Source organism: Nematolebias whitei, chromosome 15, assembly GCF_014905685.2.
Source record: "Nematolebias whitei isolate Nwh7 chromosome 15, NemWhi1, whole genome shotgun sequence".
NCBI lineage: Eukaryota > Metazoa > Chordata > Actinopteri > Cyprinodontiformes > Rivulidae > Nematolebias > Nematolebias whitei.
In genome coordinates this window covers 45,975,172-45,985,953 of record NC_056512.1, presented here as the reverse complement: position 1 = coordinate 45,985,953, position 10,782 = coordinate 45,975,172, and the positions used below count along the sequence as shown (strand labels likewise).

The 10,782-nt window shown below is 41.2% G+C and overlaps 1 protein-coding gene across 1 annotated transcript in view; it reads right to left on the bottom strand.

Moving 5' to 3' along the window:
• The window catches only part of snx8a (sorting nexin 8a), a 14,963-nt gene that overhangs the window by 1,511 nt on the left and 2,670 nt on the right, over window positions 1-10,782 (bottom strand). The window contains exons 4-12 of the mRNA XM_037688767.1: window positions 8,851-8,980; window positions 6,201-6,391; window positions 5,996-6,116; window positions 5,248-5,384; window positions 5,038-5,118; window positions 3,701-3,861; window positions 3,450-3,579; window positions 3,302-3,370; window positions 1,037-1,186 (exon numbers count right to left, since the gene is read on the bottom strand). Of these exons, the coding sequence (XP_037544695.1) occupies window positions 1,037-1,186; window positions 3,302-3,370; window positions 3,450-3,579; window positions 3,701-3,861; window positions 5,038-5,118; window positions 5,248-5,384; window positions 5,996-6,116; window positions 6,201-6,391; window positions 8,851-8,980 (1,170 nt within the window). The remainder of the gene's footprint in view (window positions 1-1,036; window positions 1,187-3,301; window positions 3,371-3,449; window positions 3,580-3,700; window positions 3,862-5,037; window positions 5,119-5,247; window positions 5,385-5,995; window positions 6,117-6,200; window positions 6,392-8,850; window positions 8,981-10,782) is intronic.

The following is a 10,782-nucleotide window of genomic DNA, read 5'->3' as shown; positions in this document are numbered from 1 at the left end:
AAAGAGTGAGTCCACAAAAGAGTGAGTCCACAAAAGAGTGAGTCCACGAAAGAGTGAGTCCACAAAAGAGTGAGTCCACAAAAGAGTGAGTCCACAAAAGAGTGAGTCCACAAAAGAGTGAGTCCACGAAAGAGTGAGTCCACGAAAGAGTGAGTCCACCAAAGAGTGAGTCCACCAAAGAGTGAGTCCACAAAAGAGTGAGTCCACCAAAGAGTGAGTCCACAAAAGAGTGAGTCCACAAAAGAGTGAGTCCACAAAAGAGTGAGTCCACGAAAGAGTGAGTCCACGAAAGAGTGAGTCCACAAAAGAGTGAGTCCACGAAAGTTGAACCGTGAAGTATCGAGGGACTACTGTTCATGGCAATCCAAAATGCTCCATCTCATCAAATTAAAAAAAGGTGTCTACAAAGTAGCTGAAGACTGACTGACAACTAAACTGGTCAGAATCCACATTGAATATATGAAAAATTGAATATTTTTATAAACAAAAATAATGTTTTAGGAGGAATTATGCTGCAAATGTCTAAACAAACCTGGAGCTGCATCCACAAGATAAAAGCCACCAGGGCTGCAGACGGACACTGCAAGTTAATTACCGTCTTAACGTGACTCATCTTTGTACCGGGGCCTGAATGAACGCTTTGACTCCTTCAAAATGCACCAGTTATTTACAACAGTACACTGAATACTTCAAAAGGATGAAAGAGAACGTTACGCTTTTAGGATTTTCCTTTTTGTAGTGTTCCTGCATAAAAACAGGTCTGCAGAGTTCAAAAGCCTAAAGTCCACACCAAAGGAATTTATTCCTGCTCTCCAAACTCCTCGTTTTTAATTCTTCCTTTACTTAAAACATCATCGTTGCAGCGGCGTGGCTTTTACTTATAATTTCACTCGTTTGGCTTAAATTTGAGTTTAAAGTGCAATGTTGGTCGCAGATACTCTCAGCCGAGGCGAGCACTTTATTTATCAAGTGGTGAGATGTTTTAAACCGTGGGTTCTACACGAGGGGAACAAAGCACCACTGAAAGAACAATGACCTGAACGATCCGTGATTCCAGCTGCTCCACAGATGATGGCTCTTTGGACTGCACCGTGGCGCTCAGCATCTGCCTCTTCATCACGCTGTACTTGTGCAGGGCTTTCTGGTGCTCGTGAAGAACGCCCTTCTCGTGACGCTCGCAGAGATCCTACGAAAAAACACACAAAGCGCCGCTTGTTGGAGCCTGACTGGAACTGGCAGAACAATGGCGCTTCATAGCAATAAAACACCAGGAGTGGCAGACGAAGCACTGGAGAAAATTATGACAGGTTTATTATTTAATAACTGGATGTGCTTTACAATAATGGCACATTATTAATAAATAATGTGTTGTTAATTAAGCTTTAACACTCTATAAACCACCAATAAGCAGTTACAGTGCAATAAATAAAACACAACTCTTATTGCCAAATGTATCTGTATGCTCCATTCTTACTGTTTTTATTTATTCTTTATACACTCATTTGGATTTTAAATGTGAATGTTTTCATTTAAGTTGCTGAAACACTATGAGCAATTCTAGAGACAAAGTTTGTTTATGCAAATGAAATTGTTTAATGTTATAAAAAAGTCATCCTAAGCAACTATTAAAAAAAAGCAAAATAGTCTGGTGCAAACTCACGAATCCCGTATTTATTAAGCATTAATAAATTATTCATAAACGTACCCTGATTGTCTAATGGAACCAATGATTGTTTGAAAATCTGAGGTTTAATCAGTCGATGAGTCGTGCTAAATGAAATCTACGCTCATGAAAAGGAAAAATCACACGGTACTGTAAAGAAATAAGTACACACTGTTTTAACTGAACATTCAATGCATCAAGACTAGACCTGTCACGATAACAAATGTTGCTGGACGATTAATTGTCTCAGAAATTATTGTGATAAATGATAATATTGTTTGAAATTTGACAATAATTAGTCATTATTGTCAAATTTAAGAAGAAATGTTTAATTTGTTTTGCATGTAGTACCATTTGTGACCACCGGGTGGCAGTATAAGACTGTTTGAACAGAAGGATGGATAGCTGGTGAAGGTTCTCAGTCATCCAGGACACGGTCAGTCCAAAAAAGTTAAAACCAAAACAACTGGACTTTATTTGTAACTGAAGACGTTTCACTTCTCATCCGAGGAGCTTCCTCGTTTCAGTGAACCAAGGAAACTAAGCAGAGTGGTGGTTTATGCAGTCCAGTGCAGCGAGGACTGTCCAGACCTCTACATTGGAGAAACTACACATTTACTTCACAGACGCATGTCTGAACACAGGAGAGCCAGCTCCTCAGGACAAGACTCAGCTGTTCACCTGCACCTCAGGGATAAGAGACACTCTTTTGAGGACCAGAATGTGCACGTTTTGGACCGAGAACACAGATGGTTTGAGAGGGGGTGAAGGAAGCTGTTTATGTACAAAGAGAGTTAGATTATAATGAAATTATGACTCGGTTCTGAGCAGATCAAAAACCCCTGGACCAGTCTAGATAAATATCTGACAGAAGAGCACTGGAGTTGAGTCTTTTGTCATCCAGTGTCTTCAGTAGAAAGAGAGAGACACGAAGACACGGCATGAAAATGAGGATGATAATTTTCATTTATCATGCGATTAACTGATTTATTGTTTATCGTGACAGGCCTAATCCAAACTAAAAAAACTTTACATTCATTAAGTACAACCTCAAATGGACAATATATGACAGCAACTGATTTTCTTAAACAAAATGCATTAATAAAAAATGTGTGGTTATCTTGTAAAACCACCTTTAGCTCAAATAAGTTGAAGTAATTTCCTGAATGACCTGCAAGTCACATTTCTTCAAACTAGTGTGTTAAGTTACTGATATTTGTGGCCTTCAGTTTGTGCACAGCTTCTGTGAGAGCGTGCTGCAGCATCCGGGTCAGTTTTTCTCTTTTGCAGCCGTTCTACTGTCAATTTACTGATTTACTTTTATGGCCAGTTTTGAGTCAAGCTGTTGGGCAGATGAAATCACAAATGTCTCTAGAATATTTTGGTAGACAGATGAGTTCATGCTCAACTCAAAATGCTTAGATGCAAAAAAAGCCCACATCATTAACCCCCCATCACTGTGCTGGACAGCTGGCATGATCTCCAGCTGTTCCTAATTTAGTCTGTGTCCAAAGGAAATTGTTCCAGAATAAGTTTTTTATTATTTGGATTTATATAAAGATACTTCAATTCCACCAACTTGTCTCATCAAGATGGAGTTTCAAAGACAACTCCAAAAACCTAAAAAATCTCACTCACCCTGTAGGACTGAAGCAAATCAAGGAAGAAGTTGAGTTTCTCCACAACATCGTCCTCCTCCCGTCTGCCCTGAAGACACAAACAGAACCACAGTCATCCCTCGGTGCCTGCTATGAGCAGCACAGCAGGAAGAGTCTGAATTCTATACCTGCTGAGCAGCTTTGTCAGATAAGACAGAAAACTCCACGGACAGGTTCTTCAGAGAGTGACGCAAGGCCCCCCAGGTGCTTTGTGACGAGGCCAAGGAGGGAAGAGGCGACGCATCCGAGCCCAGAGTGCTGCAGGAACGTTAATAAAGACGGACTCTAATATTGGAGTGTCTCAGCTATTTGAATGTTGTTGTTGGAAGCCTCCAGATATTAGAGGAGAACTAACTTTAGAGCCTTCATAATAAAATACCTCAGCTCCCGACCAAACATGAGCAGATCCGTCGCATTCTCCTTGGAGCGTTCGGCCATTTTCTCCGCTCGGTCCCGCAGTCTTTGGAAGCTGTTGTGGATGTTTCTGATCAGTTCTCTGCTCGCTGAAAACTGAGCCTGAATGTCTGCTGGGAGATATTCCTGCGAAACAAGGCAAGCAAGAGTCTTTTGTTGTGACCGCACTCTGGATTGAACAGAGCAGAAGCTAAAAGCTAAAGTCAGCAACAAGCTAAAATCTAACATAAGCCAAACTGTATCTAGATACTAAAACTGTCAACTCACTAGCTAAACCTAAAAAATAGCAAGTCAGTAACTAAACTCTAAACTTAGCTAAACAGAAACTAAAAGCTAAAATTTGCTAAACAGAAGCTGAAACCTAAAATTTGAAAAATGTAGCTAAAACTTAAAAATAGACAACAAAATGTAAAACCCAAAGTTGTCAAATCACCAGCTAAAACCTACACTTTGCAAATCAGCCACTAAAACCTCTAATTATCAAAACAAAAGCTAAAAATACATAACATTGTAAGTATAAGCTAAAATTATCAAAACAGTAGCTAAAGCAAAAATGAGTAACTCAGTAGGTAAAACTTAAATTTAAAAAATGTAGTTAAAAACAAAAATTAGCAAAATTGTAGCTAAAACTTCAAAAAAAGACAAAACAACATCTTAAACCCACTAGCTAAAACCTACACTTTGCAAATCAGTCACTAAAATCTCTAACTAGCAAAACAAAAGCTAAAAAAGTTCAAATTAGCCAAACCATATCTAAAACAAAAGTGAGTAAAACAGTCCTAAATTAAAAAAAATCTACTAAAATTAGCTAAATTGTAGCTAAAAGACAAACGTAGTAAAGCAAAGTTAAAAGCAAATAGAGCTGTAGCCATAAGCTTAAATGAGCTAAAATTATAGCTAAAGCTAAAATGAGCAAGACAGTAGCTAAAAGGAGCATGAGACAAAAAAGAGCAGGTACGCTTTAAAAAAAAAAAAAAGCAGGTATGCTAAAACACATTTAGAATGTGCGTGCATGTGTGCGTGCATGTGTGCGTGCATGTGTGTGTGAAGGCATGAAAAATACATCCATGTATTTCTATGGGGATTTTTGATTTTTTGTAAATAAAACTAAATCAGAAAGTATAAAAATGACAAAAAGCTAAAGTCATTACACTATTCCCAATTAAGCAGAACATGGTGATGCTCTCTGAACGGTATAAAAACAGTAAGAATGTGCAGAAGAAGCTTTAATGCAAAGATGCACAACAGAAACTAAACAGGAGGACGATAACGCGATGCCGACTCAGCCATTACAGAACTAACCTTAGCTTGGGCTGCAGTCCTGTTGGTCATGAACTCATCACCCATTTTCCTACAAGTGTCCCGCAGCTTGGTCTGGACATCCTGTATCGGAAGCAGGACGAGCGGAAGAGGACACAAAGCAGATGAAGCAGGAAGCGTTCCCCCGATGCACGTCACTTATTGTGCAGCAAAAACCACCAGAGCAAACATTAAAAAAGTTAAAAAGCATACGGAGCCACTGAAGGTGAGGAAGGTCTTCACCAGCTCGTCCTCAGAGAAGAGGGGATGTCGAGCCACCAGGTTAATGAATCTGCCGAGAGCTCGTCTCCTCCCCTCGATGAACTCGCGCTCAGAGACGGAGGTCAAGACTGTGGACAAACACAAGGAAACAATCCGTCTGTAGAAATTATTTTAGCATTTAGAAGGAAAGATCGCTGCGAAAATTCACCAAACTATTTCATGCAGGTGTAAGTAGAGAGGAAGCTGAAGTTGTGAATTTAAAGAGTCTCAACACAAATATGAACAGTTATAAATGCAAGAAAACCTACAATTCAAATATAAAAACTTCAGGTCGAGTCTACTGGAAGTAAAATTAAACAAGGACGTGCTTTCTTACGTTCAATGCTACATACATTATATACTACACGTTTCATTTTTTAACAGTTTTTAATAAAAGCCAAAGAACAAGCCCACTAATTCTGCACAACAAAGTCAAATGAACTTCAGTGAGATCAGTCAAAAAACTACCGGTGGCATAATTTAAACACAAAGTGTTTTTCTGGGGTTTCCTCCGTGTGAATGTAAATATCACCTAAAGCTATAATTACATTTTAGGAGTGAAACAGGCTCGTTTTATGCATCGCTGGTTTCTGTCTGTCTGTCTTTGAGGTTCTGTAATGACTCAGAATATATTCTGACTTAGAAATGTTTATTCTTTATATGAAATATATAAAAAGAACACAACACACACACACATTACCTCCTTTTAACATCCTTTTCGGTGGCAGAGCTGGAACCACTCTGTAGGCAAACCTCTGCAGCAAAACTTCATGGAAGACGTCAAAATCACTGTACCGTCTGTAAACTGACATTTTATAACGCTAACAAAGAAAAGAAAAGAGTTCATAAAGAAGCAGGAACAAACGTATGTGTTGGTGTAATTGTTCGTGTGCGCAGGTCCTTGCCTGGCTGGTGACCTGGTACTCCACGTGTTTGAGGAAGAGGCCCTTCTTCTCAGGAATGAGCTCCACCTGGACCGTGTCTCTGGACAGAAGTTTGTCCAGCGTCTGTGAAACGGTCAGCGCGTCGTCCTGAGCCGGCTGCATCCTCAGAGCGCTCAGCTCCCTCGGCTCCCCCAGATGAGGTTTGGGGAACTCTGTCAAGCGCACAAGAAGAGCTAACATTTGTTTTCCGTGTTGGAATCAATGCTCTCGCCGTGATGTGACTTTCAAAAGCTTCATTTAAAGCCACTTTCCTGTTTCACCCTGTGTGTAACTGCAACTGTACTGTGCACAGCATTCACGTGAATTATTATTATTATTATTCCTTCCAGGACATTCCAGGACAGTTGTGCTTGGAATGTAATTTACTGTCACACTTGCAGAAAACTAGTTCTAATAAAAGACATGCAGCAAGCTGCCATACGAGCCACCCCTGAAAAAACAAGAAGGCTTTAAAACAGAACATCGTGGATAGATTGAACTTGGTCTGCACAATTGTTACCACAAGGAAAACCACAAGAACGTTCCTGCCATCCTCCCACCATGAAGAAATGCAAAAACATCCTCCCACCATGAAGAAATGCAAAAAAATGGAACGTAATTAGACACTTAACACAAGGGATTTTAAACAGGGATGCACAATACTGGATTTTTGGCCGATATCTGATATGCCGATATGTTAAAACTTATTTGGCCAATAATCAATACCAATATTTTCCCCCTACACCAGGGCTTTTCAACTGGTGGCTCGCGGGCCATTTCCGGCTCGTAGGTGACTTCAATCCGGCCCACTTCATTAAAACATATATATCATTAAACAAGTTTTGCATAATTTGCATGCCCTGCGATTTATATGACCAATCAATGTATTTATGTATTTTTTCCCATATTTATAAACCAATGGTTGACTGAGATATGACCATTTTTATTCATTCTGACTGAAAAAAATCAAGCACTGCCATTTTTCAGCTGCTAGATGGCACCAGAGTAGTATGGCATGCCGTTGTATCATGTAATATGTAAACATGGCTATAATGACTAATTCAAAAAAGTTCAAGACAAAAACAACTGGACTTTATTTATTATACTTTATTGTTTTTGTCTTGAACTTTTTTGAATTTGCCATGTCCTGGATGACTGAGAATCTTCACCAGCTATTAATGACGCAATCGGCCTGCCGTAGAATGCCACCTTCATGCTGCTCGCTGAATGCTCGCTCCCTTAGTTATGCTTCTATAGGCTTAAAATGCTGGAGAACAACATTACAGCGTTTGCTCTCTGTTTCTGTCTTTACTTGCTCTGCTCCACCTGTTTCTATTCGTTTTTATTCTATCCTTTCTATCCAATGGAAAGTTCACCTGGACCTGCCGTTCTTTGTCTGTTTCTACTTCCTGTCCTATCAAACCCCAGCTGGTCGAAGCAGATGGTCTCTTGTCCTGAGCCTGGTTCTGCTGGAGGTTTCTTCCTGTTAAAGGGAGTTTTTCTTTCCACTGTCTCCTTTGTGCTTGCTGGGAGGCTGTGACGATGTGAAGATTCAACGTGTCTGCTGCCTCCTCAGATCAGACAACTTTATAACAACAAAAATATATTTTTTTAAATCACTGTAATGCCACTTGATTGTTGATGTGCTGCTGACTATCCATGCTGCTGATCTCATGCTGCTGATTTATTCATGCTGCTGTGTTCATTCGTACTCATCTGCTCACACAGACTCATGTTCGTGCTGCTGTTGTTCAGCGTATTGTTTTTATAATATTAGTGTATTCTTAGTTCATCTCTTAGATTTATTACTGTTTTTTTATTTTACAAGTTATACTTTTGCTGGATGTACCTGGGACCCTGTGAACAGCTTTGTTCCACCACATGTACCACATATGATGCGAATGACAATAAAGAAACCTTGACCTTGATCTTGACCTTACCAATTGGCTTTTATAATATATGTGAATGGTTTTTTTTTACAGTGCCCTGAGACTATTTCTGTTGTGACTTGGCTCTATAGAAATAAACTAAATTGAACTGAATTGATTCCAATAGATAAAAGTCAAAAGTTTTAAAAATAAATCTTGCATAATTAGTTAAAGCTCAGGATATAATTTGGGCAGAACTTTCAGCCACTCTCACACCAACTTTTACCTGAATATGTGAACGACAGTTCAGTTTTGTGTTTGCTAATGTCCCTTTCTGGGACGGTTGTCTTAAATTGGGTCGACTCCAAAAAGGAATCAGTTTTAGATGCAAACCCAACGCTGAGGGTTTCATTAAAATTCCTCCACTGGTTCCTGAGATATTTTGCTAACGCTACAAACAAGCAAACACACTTTGACCCATGCAATTATATTTCTTAAATGAAAATAAAAGTGAAGAAATGCTGTGAAAGATAATTTTGTGCAAGAAACTTTCAGTTAAATATTTGCAAAAGTCTGTTCAAAGCAAAGAACAGCAAAGAAGTTGTCGGGTTTATTCCAGTGGTAAAGCGACCGTGTGAGGCAATAAAATGTGACATTTGCCCCAACGACAGATGAGGGACAGCGGAGGTTGCCTTTGGACACAGCAAAGAATCTCCAAGCTACTCATTAAGCAAAACCTTTTACTGCACCGCTGTTGCACCTACCCTGTATGCAGTTTGCCAGGAGTTTGGGAGTCGGTTGCTTCCCTTGCTGAGCGAGAGCTATCAAAGCCAGCGCTTTATAGAAGGACAGTTTGCTCAGGAATCCATCCGCGGAGTCAACATGCTCTGCAATCTAAAACAGACAAAGACAGTATGACCTGAAGGTCGCCAGATTTCAGTCTGAGATCCAACTTCACTTGTGGTTTGCATTCCTTTGTGCAAAAAGCTCTCGCTGGACACGGAGGGAACGATACGCTGAAAGGTCAGGGAAAGGGAAATTCTGTTCCACCAGGACCTGGCTCTGAAATAACACGCGCTTCACAAGAACAAAGGCTTTTATTTCCTCTATTTCCCCATTTTTAATTCCTACAAGGAATTAACTGGAAGTGGAATGTGCAAACAGAGATACATGTGTTGGTACCTTGCCACAATAATAATAATTAAAAATAAAAAAACAGCTGGAGCTACTGGATCAGAACGCTCCAGTTTTGTCTCATCGGTCCCTGAAACTGTCAACAAGCACTTTGTCTGTCCTGTCTGTCTTCTTTGTGTTTTCCTGTCACCAGTGGAGCTCCTCTGGAGCACATTCTGAATTATCCATCATCTTTACCCGCTTCTTCCTCTCCGGGATGTGGGGGTCACTGTGCTCATATCCAGCTGTCACTGTGCGAGAGGCGGGGGACACACCGAACAGGCCACATGTCCATCACAGGGACATAGAGACAAATGAGACGCTCTCACTCACACCTACAGACAATTTAGAGTTACCAATTAGTCTATTTGTGTTTTTTGTCTGTGGGAGGAACAGAGCTGTCATTCCCAACCCGAACGCAGAGCCTGACCCGGATTCAGACCGGGCTGGTCCATCATAATGTGCTTAATGTGCGGCCCAGGTCGGTGCCTGGCTTTTGATTGCGTCCGTGGACGTGCGCGATTGACAATCCAATTATATGGCAACATGGCTTGCCATACAATCACCAGCCGCACGTGGCCATTTGATCGCGCGCTGACCGGCCTTGAAAGAGGTCAAGAGTTCAGTGAAGCTTCAGATGGACAACTGCCAGAGATCCATCAGCCCAAACGGACGTTCATTCAGCCGCTGCACTCAGCGGACGTGCACGGCCGACGACCCAAACAGGTGAGATCACAAAATGTCCGACATGTCAGAGCAGGGTCCGTGTCTGAATCATGCAGAATGCAGCAGAAGCAGGGATTTAATGCATGTTGACGGCCATGAAAGGACAAATGCCCCCTCAGCTCTGATCTTCTGCACCTTTTACTCAGCCGTGCACGTCCACCGACTGTTAATATAAGCAGTCAAAGATTAATTTTAAATGTTGGGGGGGTTGGACCTGTAATTACTGTTAATTCGTCAGATGGGGTGGGGTCTGGAAATGATGGCTAGGGGCTGTGGCCGGGTCGGATTTTTTGGACACGGATGCAACTCTAGGGAGGAAACCAGAGCAGCCGGAGAAAACCCACAGAGAGAACATGCAAACTCCACCCAGAGAGGTCCCCGGCCAAGATTCGATCCGGCAACCTTCTCGCTGAGAGGCGGCTGCTCTACCACCTGAGCCACCGTGCCACATTATAGGTTCAAATACGATAAACGGTGCGATCATAAAGTGACGCTCTTAGTTCATCTTGAATGTTTTGGGATGGTTTCCTGAGCTCCTTTTCTACATCAGCTGATCAACCTGAGGCTCCAGTTCCTCCTGCAACCACATTCTGGAAGGCTGGCCACCGTCACGTGCGCTTTATTCTTCTTCATAACACTGGCAGATGTGCTCCAAGGAACATGAAGCTGCCTGGAGATGGTTTTGTAGCTTTAACTTTAACACAAACATTTATAATCTTCGTTCTGAGCTCCTCGGACCGCTCTAGCCTTTGAGTCTCTGCTCCACATCAGTGTGGTGCACACATTTCCAAACCACA